We start from the raw sequence: 27,419 nt of genomic DNA, 5'->3' as shown, positions 1-27,419 counted from the left end.
GTCTAAGAAGATGGCTAATTATCCCCATGTTCATTGTACACGTGGGGGTTACTTCTGGATGTCAAGTTCCTGCACGGTTTCTTCTGATCCTCTGTAACTGCCCTCACACACTGTCCCTGAAACGTAAAGTCAGGATGGGCAGTTGTTAGTATCCACTGAGAACATGTTAGCACGGAAAGGATGTTAGCTCACCTAGTCCAGCCTGTCACTTTATAGCTGAGGGAACCAAGGCCAAAGAAGGGACATTATTTTCCCACATCATACAGCCAGGAGGAAACAAGGTATGACCTTGAACCTGAGTCTCCTAACTGGGAGGTGGGGGTGGGGAGAATGTTCCTGTCACCCTGTCCTCTGTGACTTGTAGAGACTTAGTGCAAAAGAACAGAACTGACTGTTATCCTTGAATCACAAGCAAAATTCTGCCTGATCTATGTTGGCAGAGTCCCTTATCTCTAGGAAGAGTTTTATTTTATTTAAGAATTGAAGCATTTCCGTGTAACCCTTGACTACTACCCAGTTTATTTAGAATAGGAAAAGAGAATGTTATAAAGTGGAACTTCTATGGAGCGACCCCTCTCCTGACCACTCAAGAGTCCCAGGTTGGGGGTAGCTCAAGAGTCTTCAGTGAGAAAGTGAAGTTGGAGATTTGAAGAGTGTGGGCCTCTTGCCCCCTTCCCGGGGCCCCCAGCCATCTTCATGTAGATACAGAACAAGTCAAGATGTTAAATGTCCATATGGGGAGTTACGGTTACAGATTTAGAGGGAATAACTGAGCTTCTGCAGCTCAGGAAGAAACCAAACTATTATGTCTCGTTCAGTATAGATTCTCGGTGGCTGTGCAAGCTTCAGGGAGATGAGACAAAAGGCAGTTCTGAAGATGCTTTCTTGTCTAACGGGCCCTGCGACGTTAGACCATGAGCTGCTTGTGCTCAGACATGGGTTATGTCCGTTTTCTAAAAGGAGAAACTCTGGACCTTGGTGGTGCTAGTGCCACGAATCACCTGGCAAGGCTAAAGATGGGCCTGGATGCCAAGAATGCCTGTAAGAAGTTCAGTGTTTGATCTCAGAAAAGGGTCCTACTCGCGTATCTCTCTCTCCTCCATCTGTGGGAGACACCTAGTCTTAATGAGGATTCTGCTCCATGTGCCTGGAGTCCCTGGCTTGTGCTTCTCTTCAAAGGCTCAAGGGAGTCAAGGTCAGTGAAGGGAGACCTCAGTAAACCCACACTCAGTAGCTCCTCACATACCTGGCTCCTTTGGCAGCCAGAGTGCTCTTAACCCACCTCCTAAGGGCATGAGTGACAGTGCCCAAGGCCAGGGCACCTGACTTCATACGGAACAGACATCGTGGCACCACACTGCCCACATGCCACACCTCCTTACCTTGTTGGAAGGAGACATACACCAGCCTCTCGTCAAACTTCTGGACCCGCCGAAAGTTGTTGACCATCTCTCTGGGGGACGGGTCATCCATGTGCGTGCAGTACAGGTCTGTCTCCAACTTCATCAGCTGTAGGCAAAGAGCAGAAACACCCCCTGAAGGCAGAGTGATGCCCCCTTGCCTGACCTCAAGGCAAGGACTGCCAGATCTCACCTCTGAGGCCTGGCGGGAGACCCCTGAGAAGGTGGTGGGAGAAAGCTGCCCCTCCCCTGCAGGTGTCTGAGTGCTGGCCCATGTGTCTTCCCACTTCCCCGGGCCAGCGGGAGGGTGTGTACTGTTAGCTCCTGATTGCACGTGCAATCTGCCCTGCAGGGAGCGAAACCTGGGATGTCAAGGGGCTCCCCCACCTCCCAAAGAGACTGCATTCCTCTCCTGAGCCTCATTCAGAGCCCAGTCTAGTTAGAGGGGCCTGGGGCTTAGTCTGATGGTCCCATCAAAAGGAACAGAAACAGGCAGGCAAGAACCTCACAGGTCATCCACTAGTTTCATGGTATTTTCATGCACACACATAGATTACATAACTGTTTCCAAGGCAGTTTCTGGGTTAGAACATTAATGCCTCCCCAATCATTTCATCTCTTGATTCATCATGTCTTTATTCCTGTTTGCCTATTTGCTGTCATTTATCGAGGTTACTCAGGTACTCCATAGTAAAAAGGGAGGAGCAGCAATGAGAGCTGTGCTGGGCTCATGGGTGGGTGAGCCAGCAGGCAGATCCGCCTCCTGGGCAACGATGCTTCTTCCTGATGAATTTGAGCTGTGGAGCAGAGACACGAGCAGTGACTTGGAACTCAGCTCCACCTTGGGCCTTTGCTGGTGACCCCAATGTCTCCTTGACTCTCTAACCCTCACTTTCATCACCTAAGAAATGAGAGAGTTAGAGATGATTGCTATGGATTCCATTCCCCAGTTTTGCACTACCTAAGCTTCTTGAGGGTTTCCCAGGTGGTGCCAGTGGTAAAGAACCCGCCTGCCAGTGAAGGAGACATAAGCGACGTGGGTTTGAGCCCTGTGTCAGGGAGATCCCCTGGAGGAGGAAATGGCAGCCCACTCCAGTATTCTTGTCTGGCGAATTCCGTGGACAGAGGAACCTGGTTGGGCTACAGTCCACGAGGTCACAAAGAGTCAGAGTGACTCACCAGGCACACACTCCCATGAGCTTCTTGAAGGCAGAGACCCTCACTTCCTTATCGCTGCACTCCCCACCCCCTGGGTTTGTTAAATCATCTAACCTGATCCTGTCTATTCCACCCCAGGTAAGGAGCCATGCGCTTTCCTGCCTGGGAGGTGAAACTCTCCACTGGGGGACAGGTTAGGAAACACAGCCTAACAACTCATATTTAAAGAACTGCGGAGATAGACTCATTCTCCCCTCTTGACTTGACAGCTCCACTTTTGAAGCCCAGCCTGTGATTTCCAAAGTACTTCCAGGCCCCTGTGGTATCTGGAGAGGTTTTGAATAGCTGCCAATGAAACTCTGAGTGAGGTAGTCAGGTCGTCAATTATGATACAGGCGGTGCAGGGTCCGAGGTACCACGTGGTCTACGACAAGGAAGAGCACGACAGTTACCTGCTCCTGGGAAATTTGCACAGGGTTCCGGAACACCGTCCAGAGCACAGTGGGGTAGCAGGGAGGTGTAGTCAGGGACCCCCTGTAGCGGTAGTACTCTTCAGGCCTCTCTGGCAGCAGCTCTTCTATGCTGAAACCTGGAATGAACACTTCTTGGCCTGGAGAGACATGTTGGGGTATAAGGTCACCTTCCTCCCCAAGGCAGAGGTACAGCTGAGCCTATAACAGCCTAGGAACATGAACTAGCCCCATTCTGAGCTACCTGGTTCCAGGACCTGGTCACAGACAGTACCTGTCCCCTGCCTGCATTCTTTTTCAGGTCACCCAAGAGCAAATACGCTGTTCTCCAGCAGAGGGTGAGTAAGCAATAAGGTGAGTAAACAATCCTCACCTTTGTACTTTACATCTTTAAGGTGATCGAAGATCTTGTCATATGCTGGATTGGAGGAGCCCACCTGCAACAGAGACGGGGCAAGTTGAACAGAGACAGAATTCAGTAGGCTGAGCCTGGCTTGACAGTTGTGAATGGAAGAGCTCTGCTAGGGGTGTATGATCACCACTGCTGAGATTCTCCCTGAAGGATACACTTTACCAGGACAGCCATGATGCTTCACTAGGCCATTAGGGGGTTGGTGTGATGGTTCTGCCCTCTTACATCTCAGGACATCCTGTTTCCAGCTCAAGATACTAAGGGTTGATTATCCCAGGGCAAGAGTTATAGCTTGTGCTCCTGATTCTCTGTCTGTGACCTTGAAGGCCACAAATCACATTTTCTCTAATCAGGACTTAAGGGAGCTTGAGTGAATGCCAGCCAAGTCAGGCAAGTAAGCACGTGGAGAAACAACATATGTGCTGTCACACTGGGGGAAACAATGCAAGCGAATCAGGAGGTAGTCCCATTTTCTGGGATTCAGAAAAGAACTTATTCCAGGGCCCAGATAAAAGATGGAGCTTGGATACTGGGAACTGTGTCAGGGGTTCAGGCATCTGGATGCGGCAGCAGTAAATGAGTCCCCTACCCCGACAGGTCTGTGTAGCCAGGCAATTCCATGTTGTACAGGAGGGCTGGGGATTAGGACTGAGTTTTCCAGCATCACCTACGACATGCCCCTTTCCGCTGTCCAGCCACAGAAAGTGCTGCCTCTAGGCCAAGAGAGAAAACCCTATGGGAGAATACCCCCTGCTCTAGAGTCAAGACACAGCCGAAATGGGGCAGGTGTGCGTGGAACCAAATGCTGAGTCTGACATCCTCCTGACTTCACATCTCACATAAAGTCCTTCTCAACATCTCTTACCTCTATGAGAACAGCTACAACCGCGAGGCCTTCTGGCTTGTCCTTGGCGAAGCTGTCATTGGGGTACCGGTCTGAGTTGTAATAGACAATATGCAGCTGCAGTGGGAGAGATGAGATGAGCTGCTGTCCATCAGGGAGAGCGACTTGTGGGAACCTTTCACTTTTACAGGAGACTGGGATCCAATAGGAGGTACCTCCACCTCCAGCTAGATCAGGCCTCTCAGACCCTCACCTCATGGCCACTCCAGCTTTCTCTTTTCTCTCAGTTCTCTAGACTACACACTCCACCAGGGCACTCTGTCCATCCTGTTCACTCACTGTATGCCAGTGTCTAATTCAGTGCCTGAAACATACTAGGTGCACAACAGCTACTGAATGAATGAACAAATGGGCTTTTATACCAGCCACCTGGTATACTTGAAAACACCTGGATACTTTGGATACTTTGGAGCACTTCTCCTTGTCATTTTTCCTACTTTTTCTGGAACCTGGGGCAAAATGGTGAAATCTTAACCCCTGGACTGCCAGGGAAGTCTCTCTGACAATGCTTTAACCTGATTTTAATCCTCAAGGTGGCCTCACCTGTCCTCCAAAAAAACTATATTAGTCCATGATCTCTCTATATATGATCACATGTATTTTTGTTGATTCTTTGCCTCTTGAGACTATAACACACGGAGGTTTTATCTCTTTTCTTTTTCTTCATTAATCTCTTTTTCCATCTTCAGTTCAGTTCAGTCGCTCAGTCGTGTCCGACTCGGTGACCCCATGAACTGCAGCACACCAGGCCTCTCTGTCCATCACCAACTCCTGGAGTCTACCCAAACCCATGTCCATCGAGTTGATGATGCCATCCAACCATCTCATTCTCTGTTGTTCCCTTCTCCTCGCGCCCTCAATCTTTCCCAGCATCAGGGTCCTTTCCAATGAGTCAGCTCTTCGCATCAGGTGGCCAAAGTATTGGAGCTTCAGCTTCAACATCAGTCCTTCCAATGAACACCCAGGACTGATCTCCTTTAGGATGGACTGGTTGGATCTCCTTGCAGTCCAAGGGACTCTCTCAAGAGTCTTCTCCAACACCACAGTTCAAAAGCATTAATTCTTCTGTGCTCAGCTTTCTTTATAGTCCAACTCTCACATCCATACGTGACTACTGGAAAAACCATAGCCTTGACTAGACTGACCTTTGTTGGCAAAGTAATGTCTCTGCTTTTTAGTATGCTGTCTAGGTTGGTCATAACTTTCCTTCCAAGGAGTAAGCGTCTTTTCATTTCATGGCTGCAGTCACTATCTGCAGTGATTTTGGAGCCCAGAAAAATAAAGTCTGACACTGTTTCCCCTGTTTCCCCATCTATTTCCCATGAAGTGATGGGACCAGATGCCATGATCTTCGTTTTCTGAATGTTGAGCTTTAAGCCAGCTTTTTCACTCTCCTCTTTCACTTTCATCAAGAGCCTCTTTAGTTCTTCTTCACTTTCTGCCATAAGGGTGGTGTCATCTGCATATCTGAAGTTACTGATATTTCTCCCGGCAATTTTGATTCCAGCTTGTGCTTCCTCCAGCCCAGCGTTTCTCATGATGTACTCTGCATATAAGTTAAATAATCAGGGTGACAATATACAGCCTTGACGTACTCCTTTTCCTATTTGGAACCAGTCTGTAGATCATGTCCAGTTCTAACTGCTGCTTCCTGACCTGCATACAGATTTCTCAAGAGGCAGGTCAGGTGGGCCCATCTCTTTCAGAATTTTCCACAGTTTATTGTGATCCACAAAAAGGCTTTGGCATAGTCAATAAAGCAGAAATAGATGTTTTTCTGGAACTTTCTTGCTTTTTCAGTGATATGTGATTATAAATAGAATTCAAGCATATTTTAATAAATACAGCTCAATGTTCCCCACTTTTCAAGTGGCCTTTTAATCCCATTAGTTCTTCTTTTCATTGGTCCCCTATGAAGGATTTCTTAGGGGCTCCTGGTTCCTCATGTTTATCCCCAAAAGATGTAGCCTCTGCACTGCCCCACACCATCCTGTCCTGGCTCTGCTTTACGAAATGGTGCAGAACTCTATGTGGCTAAAATCCCAAAGGTCCTATATTCCTATTTCTTTTTACTGCTGACTGCTGAGCTTGTGTTCAGTTTTAGCACTTTTCTCACTTGTTCAGATGAAATCAAGAGGAGGTGAAGACTAATACAAACAGAAAGCAGTTCCCTGAGGAGAGGATAAGAGAGGCTTATCTTTTTTAGTGGTATTTTTATTTTATGTATTTATTTAGCCACACTGCACAGCATGAGGGATCATATTTCCCCGACCAGGGATTGAACCCACACCCCCTGCATTAGAAGCTCAGAGTCTTAAATCACCAGGGAAGTTCCCACGAGAGTCTTCATATAAAAACTCAATCCAGAAAAACTGTTACACTTTCAAGGGCTCTCCATAAAGAATCTGCTGTTTTAGGGTCACCTTCCCTGGTGGCTCGGGTGGTGAAGAATCTGCCTGCAGTGTAGCAGACCTGGCTTCAATCCCTGGGTCAGAAAGATCCCCTAGAGAAGGGAATGGCAATCCATTCCAGTATTCTTGCTTGGAGAATCTCATGGATAGAGGAAGGAGCCTGGTGAGTCGCAAAGAGTGGGACATGACTGAGTGACTAACATTTTCACTTATTTTTTTTTTCTGTATTATTGACATTAATGGTCCATCTTCACCAAGCTCTTGGTCTCATGATGTGGCTTAATAGCAGAAAATACAGTGACTATTTTTAAATGGGTAAATCTTCTCACCCTACACCCTAACTCCTTTACTCCCCTTGGGAAAATAGAGCCTTCCTCATTGCAGTTAGGCTGAAAGAAACAAAGTCCTGGAGGTTCAGAGAGGGACCTGGTCTGAAATACATGCAGCTCCAGCAGGGCCATCCTATTGGGCCAGAGTTACAGCCCCTCCACCTCCTATAACTCTAATTAGACTAAAATCTTAAGCAGTTGAGCATTTAAGAACAGAGGAGAATGCTTGTGTCATTATTTATCATGGGCTCCATTGGCTGATCAGTAGCATTTATCTCCTTGTATTTCTTGCCCTGTAAACATTCAGAACCACACCGCCACGTGCAATCCCAGTTGAGCTCTGAAATGGAGCCACTCAACCACCCCCACCCCCACCCCCACCCCCAACCCCCACTGCACACTTGCAGTGCAGGAGCAAAGCTCTCGCTCCTCTTCCTGTTTTCTTTGGTATTTGGGGTTATCACCTCCAGGCAACATAGCACAGCACTGTGGTGATGGCCCAAGCTATCCTCAGTGAGTCTCTGCTTGCCACGATGCCCTGTGTGTTATAATGCCAGTCATCGCTTGATTTGTGGCTAGGTAGAAAAGTGACCCTGAACCCAGGTCCCCAAGCTCCAAGCACAACCCACGCCAAGGGAAAGGAAAGATGGGGTGGGAAAGACTCATGTAAACAGCATGATGTGTGAAGAAAGCTGAGAAGTTGGGGGAGCATTTAGCCCAGTATGACTCGGCAGTGGGATGGGTCAGCCAGACAAGCTGGTGGGATCTTAATCTGTGTGCACAGAAGGGTGATGTCTAGAAAAGGGGCATGTGTGTCCGCCTGTGGCACCCTGGGAGCCCTGCCCCTGGAGTAGCATCACCCAGTAAAAGACTTGGAGACAAAGTCAGCAAGTTCAGGAAAGGAAGGGAAGCGGGCCACCACAGATGAGCTGCAGCGTGGCTGGAGTGGCTCTGCCTCCCTGTGCTGTCGGCAGAGCTGCGGTGGGTGTGCAGAGCATGAAGGCCACCCCCCACCCCACCCGCCATGCTCTGGTCTTGTCTGCACACCAGCCAAGTGGAAGAGTGCCAGACCACCCACCACCAGGAGTCATCTGCCAGGTGGGCCGCCCCACTCACCTCGGCGGCGAAGTGCTCCCCGCCGACAGTGTGCTCCGAGCCGTGGGGGTCGTTCTTGTCCCCCCAGTGCAGGTGCAGCTGCGAGGCATTGTAGCGGGCCCCGAGGCCCCGGACCTGCATGTCCTTGGGCAGTTTCACCTTCACTGCAGGGAGAGGAGGGGCAGTCTTCAGAGCCCTGGCCAGCTGGGTGCTGCCTGAGAGCAGGTTGGCAACAACTGCTAAGGGCCCAGACAGGGGCAGGGGGATGCAGCGATGGGGGAACCAGAGAGGTGCGGCTCGGAAACCTGGGCTCTTTCTCTGAGAACGTCCCCTCTTCCACTAAAGCAATTCCAGTGGCGGCAGCACCTTCGTGGTTCCCCTTGGAAAATGATGGCAGGAACTAATCTAGCCAACAGATGGATGTTTGTTTACATATCCATGTATTACACACTTGGCCATGAAGATGGAACCTACAGTAAAATATCTGCCAAGCTGAGAATTATATAACAACAACAGCAATAATAATTGCTATTTATGAAGCTTCTTTTTATTCTGGATCTTAACATACAGAATCTCTAGTCTTTACAGTAGCTATCAGTATGCCCATTTTCCAGATGAAACCTCAAGAGTTTAAAATTCTTATCCAGAGTCTTGTGACTCATACGTAGTCAAGCCAGGATTCAAACTCAGATTGATCTGACTCCTGAGTGAGCCCCCCAGTGAACTGTGTGGCCCTTTGAGTCATTCATGATGACCCATAATTCACTCTCATACCATATCAACAGGTCAAGGGGCTCAAGCCCTTCCCTACCCCCCCATCCCACCCCAAGAGATGTGCTGCTTCTAAGAGGTATTTTCCCAGCAGAACCACCTGAGCCCAGGGCCTGCAGCATCTCTTTTAGAAAGTGGCCCAAGGATCCCTCAAGGGCTCCCCTCTGCTCTCCTTCCTGGGTGCCTCATCAGAATGCCCCCTCCAACCCCCACCCAGCAGACTCAAGAGGCCAGGGAGCCAAGGTAAGCTCAGCCACCACTGCAGGTCTCCGGCGTCGCTCCCTCACCTGAGTGGCCGTTGTTGGTGAGGACAAATTGCGGACTGGCAGACTGGTTGTAGCCTTGGAAGGCCAGGGGCCTGAGGCTGGCATTGTACCGCAGGATGTCATCATGCAGGTCTATCGGGGACTGCAGCAGGCCGCCACAGGAAGGGTAGGTCTTGGACCAGCTCTTCTCCCCATCGGGACCTGGAAGGGGAGGTTCAAGCCCATGACTTAATCAGTTTTCCACTAGAGCTTTTTCCTCACCTTCTAATTCTATGTGCAGTATAGTTATTCCTTTTCTATTCTTAATCCCCAGAGATATGCTCTTCAGGGTCCAGGGACCCCAGCCTACAGAATCATGGCATGCAAACGTCTCCAGACGGTTTGCCTTTTTTTTTTTTTTTTTTAAACTTTACAATATTGTATTAGTTTTGCCAAATATCGAAATGAATCCGCCACTGGTATACATGTATTCCCCATCCTGAACCCTCCTCCCTCCTCCCTCGCCATACGATCCCTCTGGGTCATCCCAGTGCACCAGCCCCAGGCATCCAGTATCGTGCATTGAACCTGGACTGGCAACTCGTTTCATACATGATATTATACATGTTTTAATGCCAATCTCTTTAACAAGTGGTGCTGGGAAAACTGGTCAACCACTTGTAAAAGAATGAAACTAGAACACTTTCTAACACCATACACAAAAATAAACTCAAAATGAATTAAAGATGGTTTGCTTTTGAAGTAATGTGGGGAGAGGGGGGCCAGAGCAGTCCCATGGCAGGGACTCCACTTTATTCAGTACATTGTTCGTATCTCAACCCGGTGCACATCCATTCTGCAAGAAGACCTCGTGACTCTCCACAATTTAGCATCTGTATATTGAACACCTACTGTGAGCAGGAGATACTCTGGGTCTTGGGGCCACCCATGCTTGCATTCTAGTAGGGAATTTTTTTTTTTTTTTAATTTTTTGTGTTTTAGAAGCAAAGGAAATTAGTTTTTTTTTTCTTATTTTTTTTTAAAGTTCAGTTTAAAATCTCGGGCTCTCTTCCCTTTGGTACTTTTAAAAATTGATGTGTTTGTTATTGTTTAGTCACAGTCGTGTCCAACTCTTTGTGACCCCGTGGACTGTAGCCCTGCTTCCCTGTCCTTCACTATCTCCCAGAGTTTGCTAAAACTCATGTCCACTGAGTTGATGATGCCATCCAACTATCTTATCCTCTGTCACCCCCTTCTCCTCCTGCCTTCAGTCTTTCCCAGAATCAGGGTCTTTTCCATTGAGTTGTCTCTTTGTCAACTCAGGTGGCCAAAGTATTGGAGCTTCAGCCTCAGTCCTTCCAGTGAATATTCAGGGTTGATTTCCTTTAGGATTGACTGGTTTGATGTATAGTTATTGTACAATATTATATGGTACAGGTATACAATATAGTGATTCACAATTTTTAAAGGTTATACTCCATTTAAAATTATTATAAAATATAGGCTATAGTCCCCTTGTTGTACAATATCTTTGTAACTTGTCTTATACCTAATAATTTGTACCCCTTACTCCCCTACCCCTCTTGCCCTGGTCCCCTCCCCTCTTCTAGCAGGGAAGAATTTATTTAATCCACTGGAATGTCCCACGTTGGAAAAATTGGTGTCTGACTATACCTCCAGGTAGGTCTTTGAGGCTGGTAATCTAGACTATGATCTTCCTGATAGGAAACCCTTGAGGACATTGACTCTGAATACCCACGTCTAGAGTAAGTAAAAACCCTGCAACCTGATAGGGAAACTTGAAAGATAGCAAGTAATTATCGCCCGAATTACAGAACTAAATGCAGTGTTTACACTGGGGAAAAGAATGACACTATTAAAAACTAATTATTACAATCTAATTGACAAACTAGCAGTGAGGAGGAACAGATTTAACAAAGAAACCCTCCAGGGCTCAGGCTTCTTGCTAACTACCAGGTAATAGTCCTTCCCCTGGAAATGAAAATAAACAATCCAGTCTCACTGCAGATAAAATTTCTGACTCCCACAGGGAAAAGTCTTTCAAGAATGTCAGGCTGTGTTTAAAAGATTATCTCCCATGGTAATTAAATGGATTTTCAAGCTGAGGTTTCTCCAGAAAAGCGAATAACTGGCAGGTCATGGCTCGTTGGCGTGGAACAGTTGTGCCCTGTGGGCTCTCTAGAAGTTGGGAATCAAGGTTTGCCACCTGGAGTTCATTCATCAGTATTTCAGCACAAGGAAAGATGTACTGAGGTGGAGTGGGCGGAAGGCACACCACATCTTCTGGGCACTCTTCCATAGACCACAGCGTAGTTTCAAGAAAGAGAGAGAGAGAGAGTGAGAGAGAGTGAGAGAGAGAGAGAGAGAGAGTGTGTGTGTGTGTGTGTGTGTGTGTACGCGCGCATGCGTGCCCACTTCACAGAATCCCCATCCCCGACTACCTTGTTCTCTGAGAGTAGGGAGAGTCAGAAGCAAAACTTGATGCCCACGTTCATTTAAAATGCTATGAGGAGGGACTTCCCTTGTGGTCCAGTGGCTAAGACTCCACACTTCCAAGGCGGGAGCCCCAGGTTCAGTCCCTGGTCAGGGCACTAGATCCCACATGCTGCAACTAAGAGTTGTCCACATGCCCCAACTAAAACAATCCTCCATGCTGCAGCTGAGAATTCCAGTGCTGCAAGTGAAGACCCTGCATTCCACAAGCAAGACCAGGTGCAGCCAAATAAATAAACAAACAAATATTTAAAATGTTGAAAGAAAACTGTCAACCCCAGAACTCTATAACCAGTGAAAATAAGTATTATCAGATAAAACTAGAGAATTTGTGACCAGCAGAAATACTCTGTAAGAAATGTGAATGAAAGTTCTTTAGGCTTTAAGGGAAATTATCCCAGAAGAAACTTGGAGCTTCAGGAGGCACAAGAGAGCACTGGAAATAGTAAATAAATAGAGAAAAAAAATTTTTTTAGATGCTATGAGGAGTTGGCCCTATGTCTGGACACACACGGGAGAATCCTCTAATTTTTCAGGCTGTCAGCCTTCAGGTATACCGTTTCAGAAATGTTGGAACTTGAAGAGATTTCAGAAATGGTGGAACTTGAAAGGATTCCAGACTCTAGTTCAGCCTCTCACTGGACACCAGTTTTCTCAGTTCTCACACATCATAGTTTCTCCTGGACTGTGTTGTTTTTATTTCCACAGCCTCAAAGCCCTGGACTCAAGGCAACTAAACTACGCCAAGATGGCGACTAGGGGAGACGGAAGCTGGAGGCAGTCTCTCCAGGGAGCAGACCGGAGCAGGGCAGTTACTCAGCTGAGGGCAAAACCAAATTCCTTAGAGACCGCAGGGAACAGAGGGGAAGCTGTCAAGAGGTATCATGCAAACCCTGAGGGTCAGGAGGAGGTGCAGCTACCAGGTGGCAAGCCTTCCAGAACAAGGCCGCCAGCCTTTGCTCTGCTCACAGCAGCATCTGGGCCCGCGGCCAGGTGGCAGAAGCTGCCAGCCAGGCCCGAAGGGAAGAAACTCAGGAAGTGAAGATGTGGCAAAGCTGTGCATCCTGTAGCTAAAGGGAACTGAATAAGAACTCTCTTCCCAGAGTAGGGATTCACCTGAAGCCTTCCTGAAAGACAGGCCCAGACCCTCCCATTTCATGTCTGTGAACCCACATCGTGACTGGGGGCACGTGTGTGACAGACACTGAGGAAACATAATCCCCAAAGAATGAAAGCCCCCAGGGACCACAGAGCTCAGGAAGTGTTATCAGGAGGAATTTTTCTTTTGTCCTAAGTAATTTTCCTTGCAAGTTGGCTAAATTAGGTGTTTGGGAGCAGAAAAGACTAAGGATATAAAAGGAAACAGAAGAGACTTCCCTGGTTGGTCCCTCGTGGTCCAGTGGTTAAGACTCTGCCCTCCCAATGCAGGCGGTCCGGGTTCGATCCTTGGTCAGAGAATTAGATCCCACATGTCACAACTAAGACCCAGCACAGCCAAAGGAATACATATTAAAAAAGAAAAAGCAACAGAGTTCATGGTTGAGAAAGAGAAATTCCTAGGAAAGAGAAGCAACTGTACTGGACCCGGAGAGTTCAAAGAACCAGATCCAGCTGCTCCCCCCACTCGCCCCCCAACCGCTGCCCCTCCATGAGTGATCCCAAGCAGGCCACATTCCCTGCCTGAGTCTCCTTCGCCCTTTGTACCAATGGGAGGGTTGGACACTACGTTCTGGAAGTTCCCTTCTGGCTCCCAAGCTCTGAGATTTACTAAGATTACTGGGGCTAAGCACCTTCACCTCTGTATCAGGCCAGTTGGAACGGGTTGGAAAAAACTGCTCACGCTAAGGCAGCTCCTGGGCATGTGACGGGGTGCCTAGTGGGAACCAGCTGTGGAAATGAAGGCACAGGGCACTGCCATTCCCCAGGCTGGTCCAGTGCTGCTGGTCTCAGCTGCCAACCATGGGGTGGGGTTGGGGTCGCTCATCCTGAGCGCCCATCACAGGCCCTTAGGGCAGCAGAGTCTAGAAAGCCTTTCCTTCTCCTCATTATGGTTGATGGTGATAGTGATGATGATATTAGTAGTTTGGGTCCTTACACCTCTACAACTCTGTGGGGTCCACAAGGCAAGAACCACCCCATTTTGTAGATGAAAAATTGAGAGTAAGTGATTTGCCCAAAGTCAGACTTTGGCTTAGTAACAGAGTTACCTTGCCTGGATCATAGAACTGTGAACTTCTGTTTCAGGGTTTATCTGGGAGATTTTGTCCAGGCCCGTTTCCTCCCCGTCCCGTGATCTCCTTGAAGGCAAGGACCGTGTCTCATTCATCCCTGCCTTGGCTGCAGTGCCTGGCACAAAGCAGGCCCTCACATGTTTACTGAGCTGGATTCTCCTGCTAATTTTATGCTTGTTCCTCTAAGGGAAGTAAGTGCCTATATTAATCCCCCTAGCTTCTCTCTATTCCCCCACATAATTTTTTTTTTTTTCCTATCAAAAAAGAAATGCAAAATGATGTCACTTGCTCAGGTTCAGAATTTACGTTCCTAGCTTTCTCGTGTACGTGCATGAGGTTTTGCTCTGTTTGGAGCCACTCACTGAAAAATAAATCCGATTGCTGGCCCCTGGCTTGGGAGGTGATCTGCCAAGTATGGGATTTTATAGGAGTTCATAGGACCCTCTGCCAGCATATGATGGCTCTGTCCCCTTCTTACATGGCTAGGGACATTGTCAGAGCGGCCTCCCATCTCTTGGGCTTGTAAGTGAGAGAGGTGCCAGGGTGGGGTGCACCAAGGCACCCAGTGTCGGGCATGTCAGCAGCAGCTCCTTTCTGCCCCCAGCTGCTGTGTGGGCAACGTGTGACTTGTTGCTGCTCTAACACTGCCTTTTCATCGGCAGCTACAGCCCTGGCTGTCATCTTTCAGCCTGTTCTCAGCTGTCACACTCATGCCAATGGCTGTAACCTCTCCCAGGACTGGCTCTTCCAAAAGAAGCATTTCTAGCTACCATCAAAATGTGACTTTTCTCTTGAGATGTGACTTTCCCTCTTGCATGGATTAGATTCCTCCCAAGATCATGATAAAAAGGAGATCATACGGATCTCCCTGTTTGTTTTCGCAACTGAAATCAAGGCATTATTTCTTTCCAGTTCATGAATTTTTCTGTTTGAGGCAAAACAGAAGCGGCCCAAATTTCTGTTTTGAATTGTAACAGGAGATTAACATGGCACAGCTCAAAGCGCCTCTCATGCTTCTCAGCAAGGTGTTATTGAGGCCCAGAGTAAAGACGTGCATTACCCCAAGGACCAGCATGGTTTCAGGGAAAACACCAAATACGTGGAACCATAGAGAGAGGAGCAAAGTGAGCCCCCCATCCCCTGGCTTTGACAATCCTTGGCGAATCTGCCTCCATCTCTACCGTACCCATGCTCCCCAACCCTGGATGATTTTTGAAACAAATCCGAATATACTTCATCTGTGCATATTTCAGTATGTCTTTAAAATACAAGGGCTCTTAGAACAAAAGCATAATACCATTACCACACTCAAAAAGTTAACCGTTCCTTAATCTTACTAAAACCAGTCAGAATTTTAAAAATTTCCAAGTATCTTGTATCTTTTTATTTGAAATCAATGATCTTTATTTTTAATAACTGTAATTAAAACTCCTCATTCCTCTTCTCCTAAATTAAAAAAATTTTATGGAAGTGTAGTTGATTGACACGGTTGTGTTAACAGCAAAGTGATTCATTATACATACACCCATTCTTGTTTATGTCCTTTTCCATGATGGTTTATCCCAGAATATTGACTGTAGTTCCCTGTGCTATGCAGCAGGACCTTGTTGTTTTCATATCTTTTTTAACGGTTGTTGGTAAAATTCAGGATTCAGATAACGTCCAGAGAGTACAGTTGGTTGATGTGTTACGGCCTAGATCTCAATTTGATGGTGCTAATAAGCTTTGTCAGAGGACAAATGACCCCACTCTTCCAAAGCTCAAATGCTCAAAATCTCAGAGCCAGACCAGTCTGGTCCATCCTTTGCCCTCAGGGTGGGTCATGGAGTCCCAAGTTTCCATCACCACCACCATCCCCACCATCCCAGGTTAGGCCCTCTCCCTCAACATATCACGCTGCAAAGGACCCCTGCAGGGTCCCCGCCCAAGCCTTTCCTGTTGGCTGCCAGGCTCCTTTCTTGTTGCAACTGGGTTTAACCAGGTGTAGCCCTGCACCCATCCGTCCACTCCGTTTCTCCACAGCATGCCCTGCCTTGCTCCTGTTCCCCAAAAAACAAAGCAGAACCATAGCCATCTTTCACAGTTTTAGCCTGTCAAGGCCTTCATTAATTTTTTTCTTTTTCTGCTTTTTTTTTTTTTGGCTGTGCCACAGGGCATGTGGGATCTTAGTTCTAGGACCAGGGATTGAACCCACATCCCCTACATTAGAAGGCAAAATCTTAACCATTGGATCACCAGGGAAGTCCTTGTCAAGGCCTTCAAAAGCCCTCATACCTTCCCAAGGTTGACTGCCATAGTCAGGCCAGCTGCCCCATCCTCAGAACAACCTTCACAAATGTTCTTATGCTAAAAATCTGCTTAAAATGCCTCCTTTCCTCTCCACCTTTGCAAATCTTGTCCATCTTCAAAAACAAACTCAAGTCCTGGACAAGCTACTCCAGCACTTTCTTGAATTGTCATTTAACCATCTCCTCTGTGACTGTTATCATAAACCTGTTCCAGACTATAATTCTGCCTTCAAGTTCCAAAGACATTTGGAAGCCTAGAAGCCAATGTCATATCCCTCCCCTGTGTCTGAGCACACAGTGGCATTTAGTAGACACTTAATGAATAGTTTCTTAAGCTCATTTCAGAAATCTAGCCGTAAAGGAATAGGAGAGGGGCATGTGTGTGTGTGTGGTTATAGGAAGATGAGAGTGACGAGAAGCATTTTTGTTTTTTAATGGAGAGACTTCAGCACTTTCCTTCTATGCAGAAGGAAAAGTAAGCAGATAAGGAAGGATGGTTCCAGAAGAAAGTCATGGAGTGTGACCCTGAAAAGAGAGCAAGGGAGGGGAGGGCCTGGAGGCAGAGGTAGAAATTACCTCTGGGCTGGAGGAGGCATGCAGTAAGCGTTTGCTAAATAGATTAGACCAGTGCACTGAAGCCTTCCTGGAAAGGGAGCCCATAGACGGACAAACAGAGCCAGAAATCCTAGAACTCACAACTCTGCAGAGCTGATCAGAGAGAAGACTGACTGTCGGATGACAGGCAGTCTCAGGGTCTCACACTCTGAGATGCACGCAGCCCAAGTACATCCATGAGCCTAGAAGAGTCAGTGTGGTTTTTTAAAGTGAACTTGTTTTAAAATTTAAACAACAACATTTTAAAGCAGGTACAAAAGTAAAGAGCACAGTAGAATGGCCCCATGTGCCCATCCGTTCGTGACAGATTTAGTGTTACCCATACCCCCCACCCCATCCATTTCCCTCAACCGGATTACTTTGAAGAAAATCTGTGGATGCTTATATACAACTAAAGGTAGGAACTCTTTAAAACTAACCTCATATCATCTTCACATCTAAGAACTGTTAACAGGGATTTCTTAATGTCATCAAATACCCAGTGCGTGTTCAGTTGCCCCAGTTGTGTCATAATTTGTTTTCCTATTTTTAAGTATAGTTGATATACAGTGCTTCAGGTGTACAGCAAAGTGATTCAGTTATACATATATTTATATAAGAATAGATATATATTTATATAAGATTATATATATATTCTTTTTCAGATTATTTTCCATGATAGGTTATTATAAGATACTGAATGTGCTCAAGTCGTATGTATTTATGAAAGAGTTTGTTTGAATCACAGTCCAGATAAGGTCTGTGTATTATGACTGGTTAATATGTCCCATAGGTTTCTTTTTATCTACAGGTCCTCCTTTTATTTCTCTCCAACATGGGTGTATTTACTCATACTTATGTGCATACGGACTCACTACTGCCTTGGGCAAATAACAATCTACACAAGTAAATGAAGGATAATTTTAGTATTTTATAATGTTTGCAGACATGGTATAGGGGTAAGTAAAACACTTAATGGGGTTGAGTAATTTCTACATTTACTAAATATACTACATATGTGACAGCATATATTATAATAAAAAAGCATATATAGCTCTGTAGAAGACCAGAACCATGTAATTACGGGTACAGTTTGATTGCTGTTTCTTACTGATTATTCTTTCTCACTGACTGCATCCTGTGTGCTTAAGAATAACATAAAATTTAATGAAGATAAATATTGCCTGTAATTTGGACTATATCTGACAAGTCTGGACCAAGAATAAAATGCATTCACTATTATTTCATTTTGATGTTTGTCCTTTGGGGCCTTTCTAAGTCTGTCCCTCAGACCTACGTGGCGCCCCTGGCGTTGGTATGGTAACAAGGGTGTGGTGGTAGCCACACCCTTGGGATAGACCCTTCAGTGTCTGTGTGAATGCCTGGGCAGCTGGTCCTGACCACTGTCTCCGGGGCCTGTCTCTTTGGACTGACCACCAAAACATAGCCAGATCAAAACTTGCCCCCACAGATTAAACTATAGTGACAAGGTCTTACACATTCTAGATGTTGACACACCTTTTTTGTTTTTTAAACCAACAGTCAAAATTTTAGTACAATAAAAGCTTTTGATCAGTCCACAAGGTTTGTTTTTTAAGATCTGACTGGTAAAAATGCCCCTAGTCTGGGCATGTATATTTATTGAAAATGGTCATACATTATGTATCAAATTTGAATATATACTTAACTAGATACTTTCAGTTTAAGAATGAGTATTCCAATGTTGAATAAAGGAGAAAATCACTAAATACCCTCCTTGGAGTGCTCTTTAATTCTGAAGTTAATTCATTCATTTCTTCAACAAACATTCCTACTATGGGCCAGGCATTGTATTTAGTATGGTAGATACAATGGAGAACACGGCAGATCTGGTCTCTCCTCATGGAACTTACATAATAGGGACTTCCCTGGTGGTCCAGTGGTTAAGCATCTGCCTTCCAATACAGGGTGTGCAGGTTCAATCCCTGGTCGGGCAACCAAGATCACATATGCCATTCAGCAACCATTCCCATGTGCCTCAACTACTGAGCCCATGCTCTGGAGACTGTGATCCACAACCGAGACCCAACCCATCCAAAAATAAATAAATGTTAAAGAAGAAAAGACTGATAATAAATTACAAATAAGCAAACCAATGTACATGAGTAAGATAATTCCAGTCTGCAATCAGTGCTATGAAGGAAATAAGCAAGGGCTGATGGAGAAAAATGGAGGGACTACAATGGACCAAGTGGTTCAGGCAGGCTTCTCAGAAGAGGTGCCATTAAAGCCGAGACTTAAAGGATGGGACTGAATCCACGGTGAGTGAGACCTGGGAAATGGCATTCCAGAGGGCAGGCAGAGAGCATTCAGAGGCCCTGCTCCAGCAGAGAGCCTGTATATTTTTTGTGTATGTGATATAAAGACTCAGAAAGAACCTAGGGTTCATCTGGCTTCCTCTTGGCTAGGCTGGGTGTTACCCTGTGACAAGGCTGAGTGGGTGTCATTTGGCACCTGCTCAGGTACACTCCTTTCAGGGAGCTGGGACCCACCTTTCTCCAGGGGTCACGCATCCTCTGTGGTCCTGTGGCTACAGCCACAGAGAACACAGCTAAGCCACAGGACCCCATTCAGAAGAGAAGGCAGCCTCTGTATCCTATCTATACCCATCTTAATGTCACAAATTTTGGGATTTCCCTGGTAGTCCAGTGGCTAAGACTCCATGCTCCCAGTGCAGAGGACCCGGGTTCGATCCCTGGTCAGGGAACTAGATCCCGCATGCCACAACTAAAGAGTGTGCATGCCGCAAGTAAAGACCTGGTGCAAACAAATAAATAAATATTTTTTAAAATACTACACATTCTCAGGATGTTGTTAGGATGTAGAAGTCACATTAAAATTTTTTTTAATTTTTTATTATTTATTTTGGCTGCATTGGGTCTTTGTTGCTGTGTGCAGACTTTCTCTAGTTGCAGCGAGTGGGGCCTACTGTCTAGTTAGGGTGCTCAGGCTTCTCACTGCAGTGCCTTCTCTCGTGGAGCACAGGCTTCAGTAGCTGTGGCACACGGACTTAGTTGCTCCAAGGCATGTGGGATCTTCCTGGACCAGGGATCAAATCCATGTCCCCTGCATTGACACATGGATTCTTAACCACTGGACCATCAGGGAAATCCTAAAAATATGTTTAATATATATTTTATAGCTCCTGCAGTTCCCTTCTGGAGTTGATTAAAAGATATATGGCTTCTCATAAAAGTCCAGGGAGCTGAACTGTTCAGTATTACGGGGTTCCCACAGTATCTGCCCTGGCTGGATTCTTATCCCCGCTGAGCAGAAAGCCACACTGTGCTGACTCTCTCTGTTTTCCTGCCAGTCAGGTGGAGAGGCATGGCCATAAAGCCCCATAACCTGCCCCAAAGGAAAGAAGTCTACTAGAGGGGTGGGTTAATGATTAACCGGTGATGTCTTATGATTTTATTATAAACAGAGGTCAAGGAGCCAAACTGGTGTTGAAGCTTTTTCTTTGTTAATGTTAGAAATGAAGCAGAGCAAGGGCTGGAGGATCAGGGTTACTTATTATTTACAAAGCTTAAAGCTGGACAGCCATAGCAGGCCCATTCTGCTTCCTTGGTTTTTATTGTTGTAGATCAATATGAAAGATTATTCTTATTTTAATAGAAATAAAGTTTTCTAAGGATGCTCGAATCTGTACTTTATATCAAACTTTTCCTTTTATTATTTCAATTTTTTGGGGGGGCTCACTTTGAGAGGGAAGGGACTGGGACGGGGTAAAGTCCTCCCAAGCCACTCTTTGGCAGCCTCTCTGGTTTAGCCGTGGCAGTGGGGCCATTGCAGGCTGGAGGGTGAACAAAGGTGAGCTGCAAGACTGGGCCGTCAACTCAGCTCTCTGCTAGCCATGGGGAAGTCCTTCCCCCACACCTTGCCATATTAGAAGGCCCCTACCTCTCCAGTAATCCCTTTCCAGTATTGCTGGGGGAGAGGGGAGGTACGGGTATAGCTAGGAGGAGACTTTGCAGTCATTTACCCTTTGGCTTCCAGGCATTTGTCAGGTTCTCTCTGGAGGGAAGGCTTTTATAGGGAGGAGGGTAGGGTTTCCTAGGTGTCAAAGATAGATGGTGCCAGCTACTTGCTTTTGCTCCTGTCTCCGGCACCCTTTTAGGTTCTGTTGCCTTAGAGAGTGTTCAATGTGGTGGAGCTCTGCCCACTTCTCGGGACTCCTCTGAACCTACTCTCCACCCCCTCTTTATTGCAGCAATGCTGAGACACGCCCAGCTGCATCTCATCTCCCTGAAACACCCTCTCCCTGCCCCTCTCACTCCCCAAAGGCAGGACCAAGTGTCTCCCTGTCCTGGTGCTCCCATGGAGCCTTTACATTTATCTTTCCTAGAGGCACCTACCGGAGAAGGTGATGGCACCCCACTCCAGTACTCTTGCCTGGAAAATCCCATGGATGGAGGAGCCTGGTAGGCTGCAGTCCATGGGGTCTCGAAGAGTCGGACACGACTGAGCGACTTCACTTTCACTTTTCACTTTCATGCACTGGAGAAGGAAATGGCAACCCACTCCAGTGTTCTTGCCTGGAGAATCCCAGGGACGGGGGAGCCTGGTGGGCTGCCGTCTATGGGGTCACACAGAGTCGGACACGACTGACGTGACTTAGAAGCAGCAGCAGCAGCAGTAGAGGCACCTACACTTACCAACCCCAGTAGACCAGTGGTTCTCAAAGTGCAGTCCCTGGACAAGCATCACCACCATCATCACTTAGGAATCTGTTAGAAACCTTGGGCCCCACCCCAGACGCCCTGACCCAGACACTCTGGGGGTGGCGCCCGGCATCTGTCACTGAATGAGCCCAGTGGGTGATTCTGGTTCTCACTGACAGTTGGGAACCACCGTACTGGGTTCTCAGCTCATCCTATTCATTACTGTATCTCTGACTCTTCCCTCTGAGCCCGCACATCAAAGTGGTTCTTGAATAAAAACCGCTAAGAAGTTAGCCAAGTTGCTGAGGTGGTAACAGCTTAACCCCAGCAGGGAAACCTCTCCATGCTCAGTACTTGTTATTCTCTTTGATCTTCTTTGACCGGTTCACAAAGGAATTTTGGTCACTGTAAACGTGCTAAGTCCCCAGTAGAGCCAGACATCCTGCCCTACCCTCCTGAAAAAGCATCTTAAAAATATTCTTTCTCCATGCTCAGGCAGGGACCATCTCTGACTAGTAAGAACTGCACACACCATCTTTTTAATACACTGTTATATGTGTCATTATAGAAACTTAATTATGGTGTTTAAAGTCATTTTTATTCAATGTTGAGCCATTTGGAACATAACTTCCTTTTCTTTGTTTTCATGGCTCATTTCATGTCTTTAATCTTGCATGTGTGTGTGTGGTAAAATATACATAAAATTTACCATTTTTAACCATTTTAAAGTGAATCCAGTGGTTATTAATTGCATTTACACTGTTGTAAAGTCATCATCACTAGCCCTTTCCAGAACTTTTTCCATCATCCCAAATGTATATTCCTGGTGGTACATGGCTGTGGAAAATAGTTTGGTGATTCCTTAAAAAGTTAAATACAATTACTATAATACCTAGCAATTCTGTTGTTATTTAGTCACTAAGTTATGTCCAATTCATTTGTGACTCCATGGATGGTAGCCTGCCAGGCTCCTCTGTCCATAGAATTTTATAAGCAATACTGGAGTAGATTGCTATTTCCTTCTCCAGGGGATCTTCCCAACCCAGGGATCGAACCCCTGTCTCCTGCATTGCAAGTGGATTCTTTACTGTTGAACCACTTGGGAAGCCAAGGTATGTAATGAAAGGAATTGAAAGCAGGAACTCAAATAGATACTTATACACTACTGTTCATAGCAGAATTATTTGTAATAGCCAAAAGGTGGAAATAATCCAAGTGCCCATCAAAAAATGAAGGGGTAAATAAAATGTGGTATATACATACAATGGAATACTGTTCAATCATAAAAAGGCTCATCTTGTCTTAATGCACAACTTCTTTTCCAAGAATCTAACTCACGAGATGGGTTAGATGTTTGAGGAGAGCTGAGGTAGGTCTCTATACTTCCAAAGCATCTGTCACAAAGCAAGCTTATGATAGATGCTCAGTAAACAGTCAGTGGTGGAGGAAAACTCTTTATCTTACTTGGTCTAGATGCAGAAGAATTGGTGTCAGATGTTGGTGTGTATCAGACTCCCTGGAGGGTTTTGTTAAAATACAGATTTCTTACTAAAACACAGATGGCTAAAACACTCTCATAGTTTCTGATTCAGAAGGGTTTGGGTGCAGTCCCCAAATCTGTGTTTCTTCCCAATTCCCAGATGATGCTGATGCTGCTGGTCTGGGGACCACACTTTGAGAAGCACTGGTCTAGTCTAACTCAGTATTCCTGACCTCTAACTGTGCACTGGAATCTCCAAGACCTTCTCGGTTTACTCCCAGCCCCAGCCTCTAAGACCTGGCTTAATTGGTCTTGAGTGGAGTCTAGGTACAGGAGGCTTTAAAAAGCTTCTCAGGTGATTCTGCTCAGGTGTGCAGCCAGAGTTAAGACGCACCGGTGGAAAGCCCTCATTACTTCGATGGTGTTGGGGTTGGAGCCAGAGCTTTTTATTCTCCAGTGTCAAGGTAAGATTTTTTTTTTTTAATTAATTTTTTATTGTGGTAAAATGTATATAACATAGCCAGGCTTCCCAGGGGGCGCTAGTGGTAAAGAACTCGCCTGCCAACGCAGGAGACCCAGGACACGCGGGTTCAATCCCTGGGTTGGGAAGATCCCCTAGAGTAGGAAATGGCAACCCACTCTAGTATTCTTGCCTGGAAAAATTCTATGGACAGAGGAGCCTGGTGGGCTACAGTCCATGGGGTTGAAAAGAGTTGGACACGACTGAGCACACAGGCACTCGCACATGTGTATATTCAGTGCTGCACAGACATCACTGCTGTTCAGTTCCAGGACATTTTCATCTCCCCGAAGGAAACCCCATATTCTCTAAGCAGTCATTTCTCATTTTCTCTCCGCCCCGCCCCCAGCCCTCGGCAACAACTCATCTACTTCTGTCTCTACGGATTTGCCTCTTCTGGTTGTCTGGCTTCTTCCACATACTATAATGTTTTCAAGGTTCATTCATAATGTACTTCGTTCCTTTTTATGGCTGAAGAATAGCCCATTGTATGAATACATCAAGCTTGTTTCTCCTTTCATAGTGCTGCTCTTCATTGTAGTTTAAATATCTGACTCCGGTTAACTTGCTCTTGTCTACTATAAAATAATCATTGGCTGAAATAAAGCATTAGTGTTTCTCCTGTGTGGGTTTTAGAACATAAACTGTGAACAGAGCCTGCATGAAACAAAGGTGGAGGTATTACAGCCTGGTTTCCTGGAAGCAAGGGTCTGGGGGCCAGGGAGGCTATTACTTGTAACTAGCTTCTGAATGAAGAGGGAACACTTTGAACATTCATGATAATAAAGGTGCGTTCTATATAAGGTGAAGAAGCAGTGTTTCCTGACACCAAAAGGAAGCTGATGGGAGAACAAATAATGTGAGCTGGGGCTGCCTTAATGACAGGCTCCTTCCCTGGCAGAGATGGTGGAAAATGTCACAGGTGCCTCTTCTGGCTGCCAAAAAACTGCTCTCCTCTCCCTCCCTCTCCCCATCCCATCACTTTTAACCTTTGTTAAAAGTGTGACGCTGTGGGTGAGGAGCCGAGACTGGATTGGCGGTCAGACAGCAGGTCAAGGCCCACCCTGGATATCTAAGTTGAAGGCGGCCCTGAACAAGCTATTTAGTTGTGGGCTTCTGGTATCTGTTTCCCAGGACGAGGACCTCCCCTTGCCTCCTGCTCTGCTCCCTCGCTGCGTCTCTTGTTCATTTACGGCTGCACTGGATCTTGGTTGCTGCGCACGGCCATTTCTCTAGTCTTGGGCTTTTCTCTAGTTGCGGCGAGTGGGGGCTGCTCTCTAGTTGCAGTGTGTGGCTTCTCATTGTGGTGGGTTTTCTTGTGGAGCACAGGCTCTAGGCGTGTGGGTTTCAGTCGCGGTGCATGGCTTAGTTGCTTCGTAGCATCTTTGGATTAGGGATTGAACACACGTCCCCTGCCTTGGCAGCTGGATTCTCTACCACTGAGCCACCTGGAAGTGCCCCCGCGCCACCTCCTTTTTTAAATATTTATTTATTTATTTGGCTGCACCGGGAGTTAGTTGCAGCACTCAGGATCTTTGATCTTCCTGGTAGCATGTAGCATTTTTAGTTGCAGTATGTGGGATCTGATTCCCTGACCAGGGATTGAACCCAGGCCCCCTGCATTGGGAGCAGAGTCTTAGCCACTGGCCCATCAGGGAAGTCCCCCTCACCACCTCTTTGCAGCCAAGCACCATATGAGAATTGTCTACACTGCTCACTTCTGTGCCTCCACTCCCCACTGAGATCTCAGGGCCCCAGGACTCTGACTTCCACCTCCCACTGGATTCAAGTAGACTCTTCAGCCCTCATTTTTCTTGTAGCCCTTGGCCCTGGTGATCCCACTCATTTCTGAACCTCTCCTCTCTGGGTTTAGGGGATACTGTTTGTCTGAGCTGTCTTCCCATTCCTCCTGCCCCTTTGCAGCTCTCAGTAGCCACCTGCCCTTCAAGGCAGCTGTCCCATGGTTATTGTCTTTGGCTCTTTCTCTCTCATTCACACTCCCCTGGGGTAATCCTGTCCCCTCCCATGGATTCAGCACAACCTTTGCCCTGTCGGGGTTTCCTCCTGAGCTCCAGAGCCTTAACGGACACCTCCTTAAGATGTTCCATGGCCTCCTGAAATCAGACATGCCTGGAAGGGGAGGCAGACAGGCAGACAAACAATTTGAGAAATAACCAAATCTGCCATCTTTCCCTCTCTCACCTTCCTCGCCCCAAAACCACCTCTACCTCCTTCAAGGTTCTCTCTCTCAGCTAATATTGCCACCCACCCACCAAAACCCAGGAGTCACAGTCTCCTTCCTCTGGCCACCATTGTCAGGCACAGGGAGGTGACAGTTTTCCTCTCTTAGCAGTCTTTTCTTTTTAGGACAATATTTTGTCTTTATTTTTAAACTTTTTTAAAAAATTGAAATACAGTTGATTTACAATGTTGTGTTAGATTCAGGTGCACAGCAAAGTGATTCAGTTATATTTATGTGTGTGTATACACTATACACACACACACACACACACACACACATATATATATATATTCTTTTTCAGATTCTTTTCCATTATAGGTTATTACAAGATATTGAATAGAGTTCCCCATGCTATATAGTAGGTCCTTGTTATTTTATATATAGTAGTGTGTATGTGGAGAAGGCAATGGCAACCCACTCCACTATTCTTGTCTGGGAAATCCCACGGACGGAGGAGCCTGGTAGGCTGCAGTCCATGGGGTCGCAAAGAGTCCGACACGACTGAGCGACGTCACTTTCACTTTTCACTTTCATGCATTGGAGAAGGAAATGGCAACCCATTCCAGTGTTCTTGCCTGGAGAATCCCAGGGACAGAGGAGCCTAGTGGGCTGCCGTCTATGGGGTCGCACAGAGTCGGACACAACTGACGTGATTTAGCAGCAGCAGCAGCAGTATGTATCTGTTAATCCCAAACTCCTCTAATTTATACCTTCCCCCTTTCTCCTTTGGTAACCATAGGTTTGTTTTCTATGTCTCTGAGTCTATTTCTGTTTTGTAATTTCATTTGTATCATCTTTTTAGATTCCATATACGTATATAAGTGATATAATATGTCTTTCTCTGACTTACTTCACTTAGTATGATAATCTCTAGGTCCATTCATGTTGCTGCAAATGACCTTATTTCATTCTTTTTATGGCTAATATTCCATTGTCTATATATGTATACATATGTATGTGTGTGGGCATATATATGTATATTATATATACGTGTACATATATATGTATATATATACACACACACCAAGCACATCACTTCTGTACTCTTTGTGCCAAAATGGACAACCTGAATCTCATAAGAAACCTTCAGACAAACCCAAATGGAAGGACATTCTCCATAATAATATGCTTCAGAAATGTCAAGGGCATGAAAGTTCTAAAGAGACCACAAATAAATGCAGTGGATTATCCCAATTGATTCCCAATTCAGAAAAAATGCTGTCAAGGCCCCGTATTGAGTTTCTTTTAAACTTGGCCTTCATCTGCCCCCACTGGATACCCTATTCAGATGCATAGCTCCATATCTATAGGCCTCACTGGCCTTGTTTCTCCAGTCCTCCATTCCCCAAGCTAGATCCAGATCCAGACATCTCTTTGCTGAAAGTTCTTCAGTGGCTCCTCAAGCCTTCAGGCTTAATCCCAAGGTCTGGAGTGCAGCCCCAAATCCCCTGGTGATCTCCACCCCGCCACTGCAGCCTTTGCTTCTCCCACGCTACCATGTGTCAAAAAAGTGGGGGTGGGGGGTCTAAGACTTCACCCAGACTAACAAGTTAGCTTGCCACAGTTCACAGATGCTGCTGAAGACACGAGACTCCTGAGTCGAAGCACAGTTTAATACTCACAGGGACGGCAGAGTGACATTTGCACCTGTT

At 46.3% G+C, this 27,419-nt stretch overlaps 1 protein-coding gene across 2 annotated transcripts in view; it reads right to left on the bottom strand.

The window, feature by feature from the left end:
• Positions 1-27,419, bottom strand: part of CA12 (carbonic anhydrase 12) — a 65,515-nt gene that overhangs the window by 11,644 nt on the left and 26,452 nt on the right. For both annotated transcript variants that reach the window (XM_027553803.1, XM_027553804.1), the window contains exons 4-9: positions 9,238-9,417; positions 8,201-8,343; positions 4,306-4,401; positions 3,402-3,465; positions 3,011-3,168; positions 1,383-1,509 (exon numbers count right to left, since the gene is read on the bottom strand). In XM_027553803.1, coding sequence (XP_027409604.1) covers positions 1,383-1,509; positions 3,011-3,168; positions 3,402-3,465; positions 4,306-4,401; positions 8,201-8,343; positions 9,238-9,417 — 768 coding nt within the window. The remainder of the gene's footprint in view (positions 1-1,382; positions 1,510-3,010; positions 3,169-3,401; positions 3,466-4,305; positions 4,402-8,200; positions 8,344-9,237; positions 9,418-27,419) is intronic.

The sequence above is a fragment of the Bos indicus x Bos taurus genome, chromosome 10 (assembly GCF_003369695.1).
Source record: "Bos indicus x Bos taurus breed Angus x Brahman F1 hybrid chromosome 10, Bos_hybrid_MaternalHap_v2.0, whole genome shotgun sequence".
Taxonomy (NCBI): domain Eukaryota; kingdom Metazoa; phylum Chordata; class Mammalia; order Artiodactyla; family Bovidae; genus Bos; species Bos indicus x Bos taurus.
Note: the sequence above shows the minus strand (reverse complement) of the source record. Positions and strands in the feature narration are given on the sequence as shown.